We start from the raw sequence: 21,595 nt of genomic DNA on the forward strand, positions 1-21,595 counted from the left end.
AATTTTGTCGACAGATTGGGGCCTCCACAAGTCTGTCATCAGGGTTTCATCCCCAGACCAATGTGATCAGTGTGAACGAGCCAATCAGGATCTCGAGCGAGTCCTCCGCTGCCTGGCATTCCGTAACCTTGCCTCCTGGAGCCAACAGCTCTCTTGGATTGAGTATTCCCATAATACTCTTCCAGTAGCAATCCACATTTATGTCACCCTTTGAATGTTCTGTTGGTTACCTTCCTCCCTTATTTCCCTCTCAGGAACCCGATGCTGCAGTTCCGTCTGCCCTAGCCTTTGTTCGAAGATGTCGTAGTGTCTGGAGGAATGCTAGGAAGGCCCTGGTCCAGGCCTCTAGATGGACCAAGGCAGCGGCTGATCGCCACCGGATTCCGAGGAGTTGGGTTCCGACTCGGGATATTCTGGATCGGTCGCTGATCGATGACTTCCGCCATAAACATGGTAAGCCCCTCCCTTAAGTCGCCTGGTGGCGCCCTTAGGGGAGGGGGTACTGTCATGATCTCAGTGGGGTCTGAGGCTTTTTCTGTCCTGGAGCACATGATTTAGGTTTTGCTGGCTCGCCAGGTGTTTCACTATCCCCACTATGTTTTCTCTGCCCCTCTTGTTATCCCTGTTAACGTTTTCTCCCTCACCTGCACCCTGTCCTACGCTGATTATCTTCCCTTTATCATGCCCTTGTGTTTGCTGTCTTGTGTCAGGCCGTAAGCAGTGTTAAAGTTAAGCTTTCTCCTTGCTAACCATAGTTTTCTGACTCTGTTTTTTGTATTTTTTCCCTATGTCTAGTCGATCTGGTGTTCCTGTTTTTTTTTTGTTTTTATTTCCCTGCCTTGCCTCTCGTTACTCAGTAGCCCACATCTACCAGGCGGCTGACTCTACTTACCTCGCCCTCTGCATTGCCTTCGGATTCCGGCTACGGCTTGCCTTCGGATTCCGGCTACAGCTTTCCAGCGCTGATCCTCCACCTGTTCCCTGCTGCTGTGTGGCTATCGCCGAAGAGATCACCAAGCTGGTCTTTCTTGCGGAGTGCTGACTGTCTCGTGCTCCAGCTTATTAAGACCTCTGAGTTTTATCAATAAACGTGTCATTCATTCAACCGCAGTTGGATCCTGCTCCTTTTCCTGACAATATATTCCTTGGTTCATTGTTGGTTGTAATCTGTGTTTAAGTGCACACTGTGTTCAAGTGAAAGAATCTCATGAAACTATGGTTCGACAAAACAGCTCAAATCCCCATGAGAAACTTAACATTGCATGGCTGCATCAACAGCAGGTCGATCCCAATGTCTTGTGACATCGTGCTGGAAATCCCCTGAGAAGTTATTTATAAAAGGCCTTGCATCTTCAGAAAAAAATTTATTCGGGATTCTTTGCACTGCTGTCTTTTACACTTCATTTGAACAAACCAGCGAGGTAATACCCACCTTCTTTTTTCTTCAACGTTCTTGCTAATACATGTGTCATCTCTATCTGTGCTCTTGCTTATACATGTTACAAACATTTCTCAATAAATGCTTAAAACAACAAGTGTGGTGTTTTACTTACTAAATAACTTTCTCAATAAAACAAATATAAATCCAATACTATACCATGTGTTGTGTCTTTCTTAATAAACCATTTTCTTAATAAATCAAATACCATATCATGTGTGGTGTCTTTCCTAATAAATCACTTTCTTAATAAAATAATTACCAATAACAATTGTAAAAAGGTATTACATAAATAGTAAAGGCATACTTACAATAAAACAATTCCTTAATTTCCTCTACAACATGCAGCAGTTACATATTTGCCTGTATGAGGCCTTCCCAAGAAATAAACAAAATAATACACCCTTAGACATAATATATTAACTAAATACATGAAACAATGAGGCGGGTAATTGTATTCTTATGCATATTACACAACAGTACCTCAGGCAGCTTAATAAAAACACAGGAATACGTGCCTATACCAACATATTAAAAAAGTGCCACGGATACATACTGAATGTGTGTTTTAGTGCCACTCTCTGGACATTTCAGTTTGAATCTGCCGTGAAAACATGGAGACATAATAACGTTGTTGCAGAAATTTATTCAGAGGCACTTATATAAAATGAGCCTGCGTTGAAAAATTTATGGTCGATGTAACAAAATCTTTTTTCTTCGATGCTAATGAAAACAGCTGAACAGTTTGTTGTGTGAATGTTTCAGTGATTTTCAAAAACGCAGCCACTTTCATTTATAAACTAAAGTGTTTGTTCACCGAGAATTAAAATTTGTCCATCTTCTACTCACCCTGGAAGCATCCGAGGTGTATGCATGTCTCTGGTTCCCCACAGTCAGCAGATGTGAGAAAAAAATTGTTTATTACATTTGAAATCTGGATATTTATCTTGAAAAAACGCATGGATTTGCTACAGGGGGGCTTTATTTACCCCCTGGAGCCATGTGAAGGATATTTTATTACAGATGTGCGCACTTTATTTTACGTCTTCTGAACTGTTGACATCAAACACCCGCTTACTCCCATTGAAAGGCTTGGAAGAGCAAAGGACAATTTTTAATATAACTTCAATTGGATTATTCTGAAAGAAGAAAGTCACATACACCTAGGATGCTTCGAGGATGAGTAAAAGATAGACAAATTTTAATTCTCAGATGAACCCTTTAATCATTGTTTTGAATTGGTTAAATGAGTGATTCAATGACTCATTAATAAAGACAGTCACATGTCACCAATCTAGTGATGGGAAATTTGATCATTTTGCTGTCTCTCATTTATCGAAATGAACAAATCTTTATTCAAATAATTTTTCTTCATTTAAAAGGCTTAATACTTTTAACAGCCACATTCCCTGAACGCATCCCCCTATGCAATCTTGATCATATTTCGAATTAAGAAATCATTATAATACAGCCAAAGATAATTTACTAACCTACTCACAGAATAATGCAACCTGCAAAAAAAGTCCCACCACTACTATTCACTCACTACCTGGAGCTCTGGAATTGATTCTGTACTGTACTGAGGAGCTCAATTATGTGTATGTGTAAGATTTAGTACAAGGGACCTGTGGTCCTTGAGCTAGAAGTCACGAGTGGCCTTGTCGTACACCATTAAATCAACACACACCCACATACCGTTTCAATTTTGAACTATGTTTGGGTGAACTATTCCTTTAAAGTAGCATCCTCTGATTGTTCGTACTAAAGGTTATTTGTGGTAAACACATGAACAGCTTGAGAGTTCATTACTGTATGGACTGCTGTGCTGCTATAGCTTTCTAGCACAGTGTGCCCACGCTTCTCTGCTCTAATATCTACCTCATTACAATGAGCTTCACAGACGAAATGAAGGGTCCTACATTTTTAAAAAGGTACTTCAACAGTCCTTTGGATGACAAATGTTTATAAGTAGAGCCATTAACATTCAAAGGACCCCCTGTGAGCCAAAAGGGTTCTCTGCAGCTCCACAAGGTTCTTGGCATATCGACTCCTTTTTTAGCTTTTTAAGGTTCCTGGGTACAATAAAATTCTCTGATCAAATATGACAAGGTTTATAAAACAGTTATATTTTGGACTGACTAGTTTGACTTTTCTATTCACCAGTTTTGTTATATTACAATACTGCATGCAAAAATGTTCTTTCTTGTTTTCTTATAACTATATGTGCACATACTACACTATCTTTTACATCTATCATTACAATATAAACCTGAACATAAGAGCCCTTTGTCTGTCATGTTGTGGTTCCATAATTTTATTCCAGCTCTTGGTAAGGTGTTGTTTTAACCCTGTTCCAAAAGGGTTTTGAATATATTGTCTTTTTTGAGAGCAGAAAGCCAATCTATTTTCTTTGGACGTTTAACCTTAAGAGAAGATCTAGGACTTATCATCTCTATCATCCCACAGGCATGAGGGAAGCTACAATAACACATTGTATTGAAGGAACTCCCAAACCATACCTTTCTTTACAGTCTAAAATTTCATTCAGCTATTACATTTAACTTGTTATCAGGCAGAGGTTGAATGCTATACTGCATACAAATGTATTTGTATGTTGCACTAGTGGCATTTTCATTCCACATATGGGAGAGTAACTGATTTTTATATGCACATCAACTGAAGAAGACAAAATTACCAGACAAAAAAAAAACCTAATAAAAAGTACTCGTTCTGTTATCTGTGTTTAACATTCACTCTAACAGCAATGATCAAAGCAGGTTGTATAAAAATCCTTTTAAGGAATCCACGAGAAGAGACAAGACAAGAGTGTTGTCATTTCCTGTTTTTAAGAGCACAAGAGTTAAACCCAGCAGACATTTCACTCTCTCTCTTACTGATACACACACACACACACACACACACACACACACACACACACACACACACACACACACACACACACACACACACACACACACACACTTTATTAGGGCTGTAAAAGGAAGATGACTGGTCTGAGATGAAACAACCTCACCCTGCATGCCTCATTCAGCTCCCTCTCAGCAGCTCAAATTGTGTTCATACATGCTTTGTGATTTGTTTATACATATGTTCCCATTATGAGTGTGTGTGTGTAAATAATGATAATGGAAGTGAGTAAACTGTTGTGGATAAAATGTTTTTTTGCCATGTAAATAACTAAGCACACTCACATTCCGGAATATTAGACTGATGCATTAATGACAGTTTTCTATGAAATCACATGTTCAGATTTAATAAAAAAATAAGAATAATGGAATAGAAGAACTGATCTGTTTCTAAGAAAGCCAAACATTGATTACATCTGCTTGTTGGCCCATCAACAACAATCATCCAACCATATCTTGTTTTCTCATGGCTAAAACCAAAGCAGCAAACTGACTATTTCTATTTTTTTTAATAGTACTCCACCTATGCATTCTAGTTAATTTTCCTCTGAGGTCTGACTGACTAGTAAAATGACAAGAAGTTAACAGTACTCGCATTACTATTAGCAGTACAACTGGTATGTACATTGTACTTTATACCTTATGTTAGGTGACTAATTATCTTATTTTTCTTTAAAAGACTGCCGTCAATTTAAAATGATATCTAAAGAGTAGTACATAATAAAAATCTAATTCAGTACGTAAGAGTTGTAAAAGTAATTTCCTGGGCCGCTGCTGTTGTTACCCTAGTTTGAGCGAAGCAGCAAACTGACTGTTATTTTATTATACAGTATATGTTATTTTATAATAACAGACTGTTATTTTATAACATTATCACATGCATGCAGTGCTACAACATACTGTATAGAGCAAGAGTGCTTTGGGCGACCCATTCCCTACTGTTCCTACTTCATAATAATGTTACAGATGTCATAAAAAAAAATGATGTCTTAAAATCTTAAAAGTCAACTTTGTAAAATAAAAACTAGAACTTGAACCTCAGGCGAGGCACATCTGATTCACAAGGATCTTCCCTCAACTAGTAACTTCAAAGTGGATTTCTTGCTCATTTCCTCTGAGAAACCGATAGACCTCACAACACATGGCCCAGATTTGCACTCACACAGCCTGGTCCTATTAAAGCATGTTTCAACATCTCAGTTTATGACACGTATGAACTTAAAAGCCTTTTAATGGTTCTTTTAAACATTTAACACTCCCCCATGGTAATGTCAATGTAAATTATAATAAGAAATTTTAAAAAAATCACACCAACTTTAAAGGGTTAGTTCACCCCAAAATAAAAATTCTGTCATTAATTACTCACCCTTATGTCATTCCAAACCCATAAGTCTGGATCTTCGTTCATCTTCGGAACACAAAGTAAGATATTTTTGATGGAATTTAAGAGCTCTCTGACCCTCCATGGTCAGAGACTCACAAATACACGTCAAGGGAAGAGCCAAAGCTCTATTAAAATAAAAGTTCTTGTAAAAAAAGAGTGGAGAGGTTCCCAAAGTCTCAGAATTTACATTTTTGGGTTAAAACACAAATCCTTCACTGAAATGGTTGCATTTACATTTACATACAAAGTTTGTCAAATAAACTACATTCTCATTTTAATTTAAACAACATTAAACAATGAATTAAAATATTTGAAACACTATGATTTACCAAAACTGCATTGCTTTTAATATATTGTTACTGTATAGTAATACTCCAAAGTAAGGGCATTTGAACAGTTTGAACTGATGAAAAAGCAGTATTCTGCAGGAAACACTGACTCATGAAATGCACACCAAAAATGTGTTTTTGGCTTGACACCCTTGACATCTGAAGTTAAACAGATTAATAAGAAACGCCCTCCTCACCAGCTGCTGTTGAACACAGACAAAGACCTTGTCTCATATAGCATAACAATTACTGAATGCTTCCTAATACCTTGTGACCGAACACATCTGGACACTCACAATAATGCTTAGATGAAACATTTTGGCCTGGTTAGCAAGCCGTGTAAGTTCCCCCATCTTTTTTCTCTTTTACTCTTGTTGTGAGCTGCTGTATCGGTCTGGTTTCTGACCTCTTCTCTGTGTGAGCTTTGTGTTTGTTTTACTTCTGGGGATACAGCTAAATGTTTTCATTAACTACATCTGTCAGGGATCACCACATGACTCTCCACTGAACATATCAAATTTGTACTTGACCAGTGTTTTTCAGACCAATACAAAAAAACTGACAGTTTTACCTGACAGTGACATGTTTCAGCTTTAGCTGTATTTACGAGTGTAAATGTGTGAAAGAGGGATGTCGGCTCTCACTGACACGTTAAAACAATCCTCATGACATTAGTAGCACTTATGTGCTCAAGATCAATGAAACTTGGTAGACCGTTGAGTTAACAGCATCACCACAGGAAATAATCAATAATATCCCTCAAACTCAAAGCACCTGAAAAGATTTCTGAACCACAGAAGGCCCCTGCGAACCATATATATAAAGAGAGTCATACAGGTTTGGAACGACATGAGGTATTGTCACGGTTGGTAAACCGTGATCTCTGGGTTTTGCACTTTGTGGGTGAAGTCTGTGTGTTACGCATCAGCACTGATTAGTTTGTGGGCGTCTCCGTTAATTGTCATCAGCAACAGCTGTCACTCATTACTCATCCCTATATATTGGCTTGTCTAGCGTCTTGTGTTCGTGAGAGCGTTGTTTCATGTTTGTAACCTATGCCTTGCTTTCTTGTGTGTTTCTGCGTTGGATGTCCGTGTCTCCCCAGAACCCCGTCCACTCTACGCAACCCACCACCAAGCAACACCACTTACCTTCGGCTCGCTTCCCCGCAGTTCCTGTGTCACCCTCTCCTGCTGCCAACTCACCTCCGCCTTCCGGATTCGTCATTCCTCACCACCATCTTGGACTGTGCATTCCTCCCAGCGTTATTATGTCAACCGCATGGATCAGCAGCAGGAGAGCATCGTGAACACCGGACGCGTGATCCAAGCACTGGTGACACAGGTGTCCGAGCTCACCCAGCAGATTCATCAACTCACCTCTCCCACTGCGCCCACCCACCGCCTGCGCCGCCCGTCCCCGGGAGACCTCCCAGGACCACTTCGGCCAGAGGCGCGACTTCCGGTGCCAGAGAGTTACCAGTAGAGGTGAGCCAAACTTTTGCAAGACTTTCCTTAACAAATGTTCCATGCATTTTGCATTGCAGCCCCGCACCTTCGCGACAGAGGAGTCCAAAGTTGCGTTTGCTCTTACCCTATTCTCTGGCAGGGCCACCTTATGGGGGACGGCGGTGTGGGAGAATCAACATCCGTGTTGCGCCTTGCACCACTCTCTCTCTGAAGACATGAAACGGGTCTTCAATCGAGCCGCGGCTGGCAGGGAGGCTGCTCACCAGCTCTCGGACCTGAAACAAGGAAAATCATTAGTGGCAGACTATTCCATTCAGTTCCGCACCCTGGCGGCTGCATGCCAGTGGAACGAGGCGGCGCAGTGGGATCGATTCGTGCATGGGCTGGCCGACCGTGTTCAGGAGGAGATCTACCTCCTCGAGCTGCCCCCAACGCTCAATGGCCTAATCGTTGGCCTTTCGGGTGGACACTCGGATCAACCGCCTGCGCAGACAAGTCAGTCCTACACGCCATTACGTCTCTCCGGAAAGGGGCCCCTCGAGTCGAGAGAACATGGTCGGTCCCATCTACGATCACGAACCCATGCAGGTGAGTAAAGCTCGGCTTTCCCGGAGGGAGAGAGAGCGGCGGAGGTACCAAGTACTGTTTTCATATTACGGTGGCTTAGGAGCATTCCATCCATTCATGCCCGGTAAAAGAGCCAGCTCGGTAGTAAGTTTGAGGCTACTATCAGGTGGGATCTCCGCCGGGAAGTCCTCAACCACATCATCGACTCTCCTTCCGGTGAAACTGCGGTGGGAGAACCACACTCACAACTGTCACGCCCTTCTGGACTCTGGGGCCGAAGGTAATTTAATTGACTCTCTCCTTGCACGTCACTTGAACCTTCCTGTCCTTCCTGTGTCTCATCCCATCCATGTCACCTCACTCAATGGCCAGGAACTGCCACACGTCACCCACTACACTGAACCCATCACTCTGCTCACTTCAGGCAACCACAGTGAAACCATATCCTTTTACCTCATGGACTCCCCTGTAGCTCCCATTGTTTTAGGTCACCCCTGGTTAATCAAACATAATCCACGAGTGGACTGGGGTTTCAACACTGTCACCTTGTGGAGTGAAAGTTGTCATGAGTCTTGTCTGGTTTCTGCTTGTCCAGTTGTGCCTGTTTCTGTCTTTCAGAAAGAGACCATGGTGTTATCAAACATGCCCGCAGAGTACTTGGACCTGAAGGAGGTGTTCAGTAAGTCCCGTGCTGCTTCTCTTCCTCCGCATTGTCCCTACGACTGTGCTATAGATTTAGTGCCAGGTAAGTCTCCGCCTAAAGGCAAACTTTACTCTCTTTCTATTCCGGAGAGGGAGGCCATGGAGAAATACATTTCTGATTCCTTGGCATTAAGGTTCATCCACCCTTCCTCTTCTCCAGCGGGGATGGGATTCTTTTTTGTGGGTAAGAAGGATGGTTCTCTGTGACCTTGTATTGACTACCGAGAGCTGAACAACATCACAATAAAGAACACCTATCCGTTACCGTTGATGTCTTCAGCTTTCGAGAGGTTACAGGGAGCATCCATATTCACAAAATTGGATTTACATAACGCTTATCATTTGGTCTGCATCAGGAAGGGGGATGAATGAAAAACCGCCTTTAACACCCCTAGAGGGCACTTTGAATATTTGGTGATGCCGTTCGGGCTCTCCAACTCGCCAGGGGTTTTCCAAGTACTCGTTAATGACGTGTTGAGAGACATGGTAGATCAGTTTAATATATGTTTACCTGGATGACATACTGCTTTTTTCTTCATCTCTCCAGGAACATGTTCAACACGTCAGACGAGTGCTCCAGAGATTACTAGAGAATGGGCTTTTTGTCAAGGCGGAGAAATGCGTATTCCATGCACAGTCTGTTCCCTTCCTAGGGTATATCGTCTCGTCCGAGGGAATACGTATGGATCCTGACAAAGTTAAGGCTGTGATAGATTGGCCATCTCCAGATTCCCGAAAGGCTCTACAGCGGTTTCTGGGGTTCGCCAATTTCTATCGACGTTTCATTCGTAATTTCAGCCAACTAGTCTCACCTCTGATGGCCTTGACCTCCCCCAGTACTCCATTCAGGTGGTCGGATGCAGCCGAAACTGCATGTACCAACCTCAAGAGCCGCTTCATTTCGGCTCCCATCCTTGTAGCCCCTGATCCCACACGGCAGTTCGTGGTGGAGGTCGACGCATCAAAGGTGGGGGTTGGAGCAGTTTTTCCCAACGTGCTGCCTTGGGCGATAAGATGCATCCCTGCGCGTTTTTCTCTCATCGGTTATCTCCTGCTGAACGCAATTATGACATTGGTAACAGAGAGTTGTTGGCCGTCAAATTAGCTTTAGAGGAGTGGCGTCACTGGTTGGAAGGTTCAGGGGTACCTTTCATTGTTTGGACCGATCACAAGAATTTAGAGTACATTAGAACTGCCAAAAGACTCAATTCCAGGCAGGCTCGGTGGGCACTTTTTTTTGGTAGTTTTGATTTTACTCTGTCGTACCGCCTGGGTTCCAAAAATGTCAAACCCGATTCTTTGTCACGTCTTTTTGATCCAGGGATAAGCCGAACCAAGGGGTTAGTTAAAAAACGATTCTGGTGGCCACTTATGGCTCGTGACATCCACGATTTTGTTTTGGCTTGCTCAGTTTGCGCCAGTGGTAAGTCATCTAACCGGCCTCCTGATGGGCTTCTTCAACCGCTGTCTGTCCCTTCGAGACCCTGGTCACATATCGCACTAGATTTTGTTACCACCCTCCTGCCCTCTAATGGCATGACGGTCGTTTTGACCGTAGTGGTACGCTCACAATTCGTTACCAGTGTCAGCCACGGGCCTCTCTCCATTTCAGTGCAGCTTAGGTTACCAGCCACCAGCTTTGCCTAGTCTGGAATCTGAAGTCGCGGTCCCCTGCGCTCACGCATTTGTCCAGAGGTGGCTCTGCACCTGGACCAGAGCCCGCGAGACTCTGCTCCGGATGAGCAGCACTCCGGGAGCGCACTAAGGCCAAGGCCGATCGCCACCGGTCAAAGCCTCCCGTTTACGTTGTGGGTCAAAAGGTATGGCTTTCTACGAACAATATTCCTCTCCGTTCCGTTTCTAACAAATTAGCTCCCAAATTCATTGGCCCGTTTACTATCACCAAGATCATTAGTCCGGTGACAGTCCGCCTCAAACTACCTCCAGCGTACAGGAGGATACATCACGCCTTCCATGTGTCCAAGATTAAACTTGTGTTTTATTCATGTATTAATCCGCCTACCCCGGTTCCCCCGCCGCCGCGTCTCGTAGATGGGGAACCGACCCATTCGGTTAATTGTATTCTGGACTCGAGGCGGAGGGGACGAGGATTCCAGTACTTGGTGGACTGGGAAGGTTACGGTCCGGAGGAGAGGAGTTGGGTACCTGCTAGGGACATACTGGATCACTCCCTTATTGATGATTACAATCAGCAGGAAGGCCCTTCTGGGAACTCCAGGAGGCGTTCTTAGAGGGGGGGTACTGTCACGGTTGGTAAACTGTGATCTCTGGGTTTTGCACTGTGTGGGTGAAGTCTGTGTGTTACGCGTCAGCACTGATTAGTTTGTGGGCGTCTCCGTTAATTGTCATCAGCAACAGCTGTCACTTATTACTCATCCCTATATATTGGCTTGTCTAGCGTCTTGTGTTCGTGAGAGCATTGTTTCATGTTTGTAACCTATGCCTTGCTTTCTTGTGTGTTTCTGCGTTGGATGTCCATGCCTCCCCAGAACCCCGTCCACTCTACGCAACCCACCACCAAGCAACACCACTTACCTTCGCCTCGCTTCCCCGCACTTCCTTTGTCACCCTCTCCTGCTGCCAACTCACCTCCGCCTTCCGGATTCGTCATTCCTCACCACCATCTTGGACTGTGCATTCCTTCCAGCGTTATTTGTGTTTCAGTTTTGTATTGTCTCATTGTCTTCATTAAATCTCATTAATCTCGCACTTGCTTCCTGCCACTCCTTCACCTAGTCGTTACAGGTATGTATAATACACAAACACCAGAAGGTCCAACAGCTATAGCTTCCTCTGTTTCAGCCAAATAACTAGATGTCAAGGTTATGTAACATTTCACAAGCCGTCAATCATGGCTGTAAGGATTTTCTAGTGTAGTTAATTGGCATCACTCTGACAAGAACCCTGACCTCCCGCCAAGAACAAAGAGCGTACTCTGCATAATGTATTCGTAATTAACATGTCAGACTTAATTTTATTGTGCTTAAAAAGTGTCAGCGGGGGCATAGCACAAAAAAGCATGTTCAATACGCTCAATTAGGTTTCACTGATTAAATTATCATAGAAACATAAAGCCTCAATACTCCACAACACACACAACTATTAGCCTGTAACACTGAGCTAGCTCTAAGGTCAAAAGAATGATAAAAAACACTGTGGACCATCACATTTAGTTTAATCTTAAAACCTATGGCCACTTGGTGCTTGAACATCTTCAGTTGGATATGAAAAGTTTTCACAGCTAAACAAGTTGATAAAATCATTATAGTGATAAAGAGAATATAATGAACATAAAGTAAAAGAGTACTGAGATATTAACAAAGGTCATAATGAGATAAATTTAGTTGATATCAGTGATAATAGAATGTTTCTCACTGTAGGTTATACAACCTAGAATTCCCACACTTTTAAATGCTAAATTACTAACACCACTTATGGATGATGCTGTTGATTGCCTCGGGAAAACGTGATTTGAAAATAATATCCTTGGGGCTGTTCAAGCAATTCATGCACTCGCCCACAAACCCTGAGACAGCACAGTTGGATCTCTCTTTTATCTCCCACCCCCATTACTGTGTACAACAAGACACTTGGTAATGAGCAATTATGAGTATGTAGATGGGCAGTGGGCCTCCCTTAGCACAAGTGCTCCTTCTTCCTCCAACAGCAATGTCACAATAACACAAAACTATATTGATTCCTAATGAAATGCAAATTGGGGCTGCAGAGAAAATGTCAGTAAATGTACAATTTATTAAAAATAAACTCACATTTATGTGTATTAAAAATGTGCATTTATGCATTGCCTGTGAAACAAACCCATGACCCTATTGTTGCGCCATGCTCTTCTGTTTAAGTTAGTGCATATAGTAATGCAGCTATAACAGATTAATATATTGTAGATGTGTTCTCATAATTCATGTTTTATCATCCCCAGTTATTAAAAACATACAACACACTAATAGTTCACTATATATAGGGATCTTAAAGTGCTCAAAACAAGCAAATGTTGCAAATGCTTTAATGTTCACTTCATGACTTTTAAAACACGAGGAGGTCAATTCATTTGGTGCGTATATAGTTATTTTAGATTTAATGAATTGCTTGTAAAACAATAGTTCCACTGTATGGAACACTGATTCTAAAATACTGCATTCAAAATATTTTATTTGCTTACAAAAGCATTAACACACTGGTTTTTTACATTGCATGAGGCCCAGGGAGTTTCTTATAGAAATACTCATGAACACTTAAGTATAATGTTTTATGCTTTACAGCTTTGCAGATCTGAGTGTTTTTGCCTGTTTCTGCTAAAGTGAACTTTCCTCAACCAACAAACACACACCCACCACTCATACATACTGTACTCTCCCTAAAACACACACACAGACACAGTTCCAGTTGCAGAAACACAAAGCTTTATTGTTAAAGTCTGAGTTAGTCATAGCCCACACAGTCCTGTTAAGGCTTGCATGCAGCTGAAAACACCATCATGAACATAAGTCGGGAATTAATGTGCTACTGAGAGACTGAACATATTATTTTGAAAAATAACTTTTAGGCAAAAATAAACAGTCAGAGTTTATTAATTCCCAAAGTACAAAAGGCTTGGGAGAAAAGATTTAATAACCCTACTAGCATTAAATAAAATTGCAAAAATAATGACAAATGGTTTTTACAAACACTGCCCAGTCTGCCATCGGTCATCCAAACAGACAGTCCTGCCCAAAACTCACACTATTGAGTCGATGTAGCTGCACTGAATTGGTGGGGAGACTCAAACAAACAGACCGATATTTTGAAAATGCCATAGGCCATTTGGTGTTAGCTATTTTTGATGAAATATTAGCAGCCAGAGACATGAATGTCTAGTACAAGGGTGTGGTGTTTTGTTAATGCTTGTTAAAGTGCTGCTTTTAAAAACCAGTCTCTCTGGACTGTATGTGTTTGAGAACTCAGGGCTGGTGGGAGAAAACAATGTGGAGAAAGACAATATCAAAATTTGCAAAGACATATACTACTCTTTCTGTGATTTTCTAAATTGAACCTCATTTAAAAATAGAGAAGTGACAACCATATTTTGCTGTATAAGGGTTACACAAAGTCCATTATCTTTAGATGAACTCTGGCCAACTTTGTCAAATTTGAGGTATTTATACTTAAGAAATTCTCCAAAATATTGTAATATATATTGAAATGATTCTAGATCAGGGATATTCAAACTATTTGATGTCAAGTACGTCCTATGTTGATCTCCTTGTGCAGAAGCACCTTCCTAAAATATTTAGGTAGCTTTATGTTTTTCTTTTATTATATGTACTTATAGAGTGTGTGTGTGAGCATAAAATAGCATGTTACATTATAAAACAACATAACATACGTTTGTTGTTGGGTTTATGTTCTGAATGATGTTTAATGTTATTTTTTATGTATATATATATATATATATATATATATATATATATATATATATAATGATGCTATTTTTTTTCTTTCTCCAATATAAATATTTGTTGTGGAAAGTCTCCAGAAAGAAAACTAAAAACCAACAAAATTAAAAATATGATTAAATAGAAAGTCAATGCAAAGTCCATAAGAGGAAAATAAGAGGAAGTAAGAGATATTTTATTAGAAATGACCTGAGTGAATACTTAAAAAGATGTTTAGATCTGCATGATAAATGGGGCAGCAAAACTAGACATACAAGCAAACACAACGTCCTGCCAAAAGAAAATGTAATCCAAAAGGAACAATCTTCATGAGAAGAAGCATTCTGGTTAATTGTCCTTTGCCTAGCACTCGAGTGCTTGTGAGTTTGCATGAGTGAACTGAAACTTTCATTCCCCTTGAGCCAACCTCTGCTAACCCCCCACAGTGACACTCTACACACACACACACACACACACACACACAATTCCTGAGGGACACATTTACTACTTCTTGCTATTCCAATCTCTCTGCCTCATCACCCATTCCATCTCATTCACACTAGAAGCTCTGTTCTAAAGTCACTAGATGCTCTGCATTCACTACTTACGTTTGGGTCAGTGCACATGAACAGGTGCAAGAAATCCTTTTAAGTATCATGAGAGCAGATTATAGCATCTACCCAGCCTCTGTTTTTTTTAGGAAGTTAAAAAAGCACCCAGTCTACACGTTTAATGTGTAAATGCACAATTGAGGTTAATAGCACACATGATCTGCTGTTAGTCGGCTATGTTTGAGAATAGTACATTGAATATGTTTGTGAAGACTAACAAACACTTCAGAGCGGTGTAATTAACTTTTGTTGATAGGTAATTAGCTAAGCTATGAAGAAAAGGACCTCATACCGAGTACCATTATTGCAGCCCTGGAGAGAAAGACAAGGAATGGCAGAGAAAGAAGGAAAGAGATCCAGGCAAGAATTGAAAACAAAAGCACCGCTGGAAGCCTGAAAAGCATTGTGAGCATGTGAAACACACAAGAGGCTTAGAGCACAAAAGACAACTACTGGAAACCTCTGTGACTTTCACCAAGAAACTCTCTCTCTCTCTCTCTCCTCCCTCTCTCTTTCACAGCTGTATTCAGTGAGGTCATGTGGTGCAATTTTTTAAATGCGATTTAGTCTGGTTAAGCTTGAGGCGTACTTTTACCTTCCACTTCTTTTGTGGCAAATGTAACTGAACAGCTTCATACCACTTTGAGCGTGACTGTTCATTTATAAAGTGTGATATTAGTTTTTGTTAATGGATCTGCAGATGCATAGTGGTGTGTCTGGGAACAACAGTCAGGCCCTGCAAGCATACCTACCCAGAAGGACCCCCTCTATCCTTTTCTTCATAGCTCTATTCATGCTTTCTTAGGAACTCATTCAAGGAGAGATAAAGCCTGACTCAAGACATCCATTCACTTACCCGCCATGCTGAAAGAAGCAAAAGAAAACTGCAGAGCCTGCAATGTATGATCTCCCTAAGCATTCAAACCAGCTCATTCCAAATGACTGTCTTGCCCAACATCTATTGTTTTTCATCTGTTTTCTCTGACTAATTCTTTTCCCATCATCTGACTATGTAGTGCCGCGCTCTTTCTTTTTGCATTATGTCTTTCTTTGCTTCTCTCCCACTCTCCTTCAAGGATCTTCCTACAATCGGCCTTCTCCCCCTACAGCAGTCACTTCTGAGAGACATGAAGGTCAGTGGAAGTTCCACTGGATGCCTCTGCAGAGCTCGTTTTTTGTGTGCATGAGTTTGTCTGTGTGGGAGGCTGCTGCTTTTGGCATTATGATGGATGATGAACTTAGAACCAGGCTGTGTATTAGAAACAGGCTGTGCATCAGTGCTATGGTCAGTTAACTTGATGCCGACTTGATGCCAGGAGGCCTAATTCTGTCTGAACTGTGTGAGTGTGTGTGTGTGTGTGTGTGTGTGTGTGTGTGTGTGTGTGAGAGAGAGAGATTCATATCCAACTTAGTCAAGTTAAGGAAAATCAGGATTGAAAAATACCCAATGAGCTCATGCTGTCTTCAATCGTCTTGCTGTCTCATATACGGTCACACCTACAGGCTCCATTCAAACATGCTCAGGGTTGTGAGAATGAAGCTTCAGACAGTCTTGTTAGGCAAAAGATTTACAGGAAAAGGAGAGAGATGGAAAATATGCAGGAATGATGTGCAACTCTAATGACGTCCAGATGGAGCAACCACAACTATCTGTTACTAAAGGACAACTCCAAAAGTAAACACTTGGCATGGTATAATTCTCAATATATCCATTTAAATGATAATTTCTTACTTTATTCTTCAAGGGTGGAAGGAAAAAAAATAATAACAGGACGTTTCGAGAAAACATTTAATGTCCACCTATAGTTCAAAGTTCACATTTTCACAGCCAGTACATGTCCAATACATAATCCAGACCAGAATCACTGAAGACCAAAACAAACGCACTTCTAGAAGTCTTTAGATAAGAATGACACACACTACTGGGAGCCCTTTTGGATACTATGAAATGTCAAAGATGGAAGTTGAACCTGATATATACATAGTCACTCTAATCCTTTATAAATATCTGCCATATTCTTGACTTGCAAGAGATTAAGAGAATCAGATGTGAACAAGAATATGGTACCTGTAACATATCTGTACATTTCCGTGTGCATGTCTTCACCATAAATTAAATGTTTTGAATAGCATTTAATGTAAGCATTATTGTATCAAATTCGTACTTTGCTCCATTGTGTTTAGCAGCCAACTATTAATATTGTTGTATCGGTGGGGAGAGAAACACACCCAGCTCTTCACTCCTATTAATAAAGTCTTTTCTGACACAGCACTGCAGATGGCCAGCATACTCTATAAATAATGCTTTATCTGGGCCATGAGCCGAGAGACTGCAACTTTATGTGTACAAGAGATGCACATCTCGACCACATGAAGAGATGAAGTTACCTGACTGCTCATGTGAGCTGTGAACATTCAAGTAAGAGAAAAACAATTACAGGGTACAAGCTGGCACAATCTAGAGATGCTCAGTGTGATGGGTTTGAGCTGCCAAGATGTAGTTTTCTATTGCTGCCAAGGTATAATGGATTGATAATCCAGGGCCAAAGACATCGCCCAAGCTCTAAGGTGGTCTAAAGCCCTGGAGCAGCTCTGGATTCAATGTTTTGATAAGATATTATAGCTTTACATCACTCCCAAAGAGATTTCACGGTGAGTAGATGTGCAGGGCCAAGGACTAAAAACAGTGAAAATTTGACCTGTGCAACTGGTAAAAATCTCCACAGGGGAATGCTCTTCAATTTAACATACTGAGAGGTCCAATGCAAGAAACAAACATTCAGACTTCAGGGTTTAACTTTACCTGGATTGGGATCTGAACACAGTTTAAGGTTTTTTGTTTTGTTTTGTACAATACAGTACAAAATGGCTTTCTTATTATTCACTAAAGCTCTCTAAAGAGAAAAAAAATGTTATGGTAAAAGGTATAACCCTTAGGAAGAAATTGAGGGCAGAGAGAGAAAAGGAGAGGAGCCAAAGGGAGGGGGTGACAAAAAAAAAATCAGACTGAATACAAAGCTAAACCCAACCCATTGGATGAACTGCTTAAGAACTGTGGGGGCCCCACATTCTCACCATCTCTCCTTTTCTACATCTCTGCAGTTTCAGAGTCTGCTTTTCCTGTATCACCTATAGCAGACTGGCGATATACTCCTTTTAATAAATATGAATTATAATTCATAAACCTTTCTTGTTGAGTAAAGTCTTTTTTCACTTTCTGCTTATAAAAGAACCAGCAATAAGGCTTTGTTCCCTTTAAACCACTGTATCTTAAACCAATGTCAATCAATTTATATATAACAAATATCTAGTATTAGAGGAAGAACTGAAAATCATTGTGAGGGTTGACTCTGTTTTTATCTATCAACCAAATATGTGATTTTGTATTCAGAATTGTCTGAACACGTTTACCACTTGCTCAGTCTCAGGATCTGTATCTGCATGAGGCAGGAAAGTCATGATTATCACAATATCATATGTGAATCACCATCGTCTGGCTTATGTAATGCTTTAGAACCCTTGGCCTACTTTGTTGTTTACTCTATCACAAGAAATAAAAGATCAGCTATTATGCAAAAACACACACAACCATACTCAATGTTCACATGTGAGAGACATATGCTGCAGTGTTTTTTGTTTTTGTTTTGTCCAAAACTCACATGCAGTTTCCATCCTGCCAATGCCAGTAAAGTAGGCTACAAACTAGGTCACAGAGTTCTGTTTGTTTCAGAATTTGGAATACTTTATAAAAAACAGGAACATCAAACCACCTCTTCAATGGAGCAACACCCTTTCCACAGCAGTTAGTTCCGGTTTGATTGGCCAAGCGGCCTGAGTGCTGATTTGTGTGTCAGGCTGCCTTCAAGTGCACTTGGAAATCCCCTACTTCCAAGTTGGGCATTCAATGTTTTGACATATCACACATTCAAGCTGGAAACATATTGCAAATCAATAATAAAATGTATTTATTTTTTTCATTTTATTTGCATTTCTTATTTAAGTATGGTATCTAACAACAAATATTATTTTGCATAAAGCAAACCACGAGAGGTGAGTGATTAATGTCGGCATGAAACTGAAATTGTGATAGTCTTTTATCACTTACTGTAATGTTTATCTGAGTGAAATGGCTTCTCAAACTAGAAAAATGAATGGCAGGGCTTTATTTTATCCATTGGGAAATGACTGGATCATTGAATTGTCGTCATTTGGTAATTGCTGCAATCTGATGTGAGTTACAGTTTGCTAGAGGGAAGGATTATTGTCCAGCACTCACAACGGCATATTAAACACTCCAATATTCCATTTAAAAAAAACAAGAATCATCAATTTGGATTTCATTTGCTGTCTTAAAGTTAACTTGTAAAAGGCACCTGAATGTTATTAAAAATAAAGTAAAATATTATTAAAGTAATCCATTCCCAAAGATATCTCCAAAATAGTGTTTTCATGACTTTCAAAAAGAGGAAAAAAACTGAGATTGATAAGAGCAGATTAGAATAGTCTAATTAAAGTATATACATTTTTATATATATCAGGATTGCGATGCTGATTACCACTGAAACATGTCATCATAGTCAAGAGTTCACTGCTTGCAGCAGGGTTTCTCTTACAAAGTTGAGTTTAGTTAGAATTGAATGATCAAATTTGCTGCCGCTGCAATGTTCTATGTTTGCACTGCTCAATGACAGACTAAATTTTTTAGCTTCATTCGGAAAGAATTTTGTTCACAAATTTACTAGCCCTCAGGCCACCAGAGATGTAGGTGATTTTTTAAAATAAATAAAAAATGCATATAAGATGCTATATAGCTGGATTTTGCCAACTCATTCAGCACTCCTCTTACTCCAACAGTACACTGAACCGAGAATACAGTTCAGACTGAAAAAAAGCCTGTGATGGCTGAGCACTTGAAAGAAGAGGTGAAATTAGGTTTTTTGGTTTCGCATTGTTTATGTGAAAATGTGGCAAACTAATAAAGACTAGTTTATTAATGTTATATGCATTAGACATCTACAACATCCATGTTTCACATCATTATTGGGTGCTTTAATAATTGCCTACAGGCCCTACGTCAGTACGTGAACTGGTGAATCGGTTATTTGAACCAGAAACATAATGTCCAAAAGAACCATTTTGCACAAAAGAATCAGACTTCCACGTTTGCCTGACGCTGTGGAATATAGGTAATAATATTGTAAATAATTCTGTTTACTGCAAAGACCAATCGTTTCGCTTCTTTAGATTTCAATTGTCAGGGGCCAGGGGTGTTCATTTTGTGTTCCTTGATATGCTTTTTTTTTTTTTGGTAATTCTCAAAAACTGACAGCTGCTGACTATAAATGTATGAATCAATAAGGTATACAGTTTCAGCAAAAAAAAAATGATTTACTGCTCTATTGAAGAAAAAAAGTCAGAAGGCCTGGAGGTGAGTAAACTCACCCTCTTTCATTTTTGGGAGAACTATTCCTTTTGAGTGGTATACCATCTGCTATATTATGCTGTTATTCTGAAAATCGTGCTGATATTCAGAACTGCAGCTTTCGTACTCTTGCGAAATCGGTCAAATAGTATCTCTATACGAGAAAGAGGCCCAGACAGACAGAAAGACAAAGGCAGGTTATAATTCGGACACAATGAGCTCAAGTCGGATGGGTCGAAACATAGCAACACTTAGGAATTTATGACTCGAGAAAGAGTCAATGAATCCAGTGTACTTTACTCTTAAAATGTGCACATGGCGAATAACAGTTTGAGTACAGTCTGTTGAAGCCTCCTGTGTCTCATGTTAAATAACCTTGCGCAGTGTGAAACGACACAGCAGAAGGCGATTAAACCCAATAGCTGCTCCAGTGATGAACAGGTTACTGTATGTGCTTCAGGGCAGTCAACGAAAACAATCCTGCTCCACATAAAAGAAGCTGAAGGTAGCCTACAAGATTTTCCCACTCATATTCTTTCTGCAAGAAGCGATAATACGTTCACATAACTACCGCTTGAAAACAGCTGCTGATAAACATAGTCTGGCATACATACAGCACAGCAAAACCACACGCTCAACCCATATTGAGATGGGTTGACTTGATGAGATGGAATAAAGGTAGCCTATATCAACTTTTTATGAAAATGCATTCAGTATTTTCATTTTAGCCTACAAGCCATATAGGCAATATCGAAGGTGTACATGACGAATAGACATAGGCTTAGGTCATGGTGTGAATACCTGATTTTCCACATCCCTATAGCCAAAACAAACTCCCGTCATCAATGCAGCGTATACTGGAGTCCACGAGCACTCACCTTCCGCCGTTAATTCTCCTGTGGTGATCTGGAAAACACTTCCCAAAGCGTGTAAAACTAGAACAATTCCCACAAACACATTGAGCGTGCTTGAACCCGCCATATCAGATATCTACTGAGGCAGAAGTCCTCAGTTTCTTTTGCTCTGTCGTTGCCAAAGAAGATGTAAAATAAAGACAAACAGTCGCTGGTCAGTCGCTGAGCGTTCCGCGCCCGCTGCTGTGATGCGACTATTGGAGGATTCGCGCTCCCGATAACGACGCGTTTCCTTCAGACTCCAGACCCAAACTAATCCTAGCAGAGTTAGAGATAGTCTAAAAGACAGCCCAGTCCAGCTCGCCTCTTATCCATGCATTCACGACAAAACCAGGAGGTGTAGATGGCGTCACAGACGCACCACCAATAGTGTCCTGACTCC

The 21,595-nt window shown here is 40.7% G+C and overlaps 1 protein-coding gene across 1 annotated transcript in view; it reads right to left on the reverse strand.

Moving 5' to 3' along the window:
* plxdc2b (plexin domain containing 2b) overlaps positions 1–21,595 on the reverse strand; it is a 57,991-nt gene extending 36,396 nt beyond the window's left edge. The window contains exon 1 of the mRNA XM_059533808.1: positions 21,178–21,595. Within this exon, the coding sequence (XP_059389791.1) occupies positions 21,178–21,280 (103 nt within the window). The 5' untranslated portion in view covers positions 21,281–21,595. The remainder of the gene's footprint in view (positions 1–21,177) is intronic.

This window comes from Carassius carassius, chromosome 3 (assembly GCF_963082965.1).
Source record: "Carassius carassius chromosome 3, fCarCar2.1, whole genome shotgun sequence".
Classification (NCBI taxonomy): domain Eukaryota; kingdom Metazoa; phylum Chordata; class Actinopteri; order Cypriniformes; family Cyprinidae; genus Carassius; species Carassius carassius.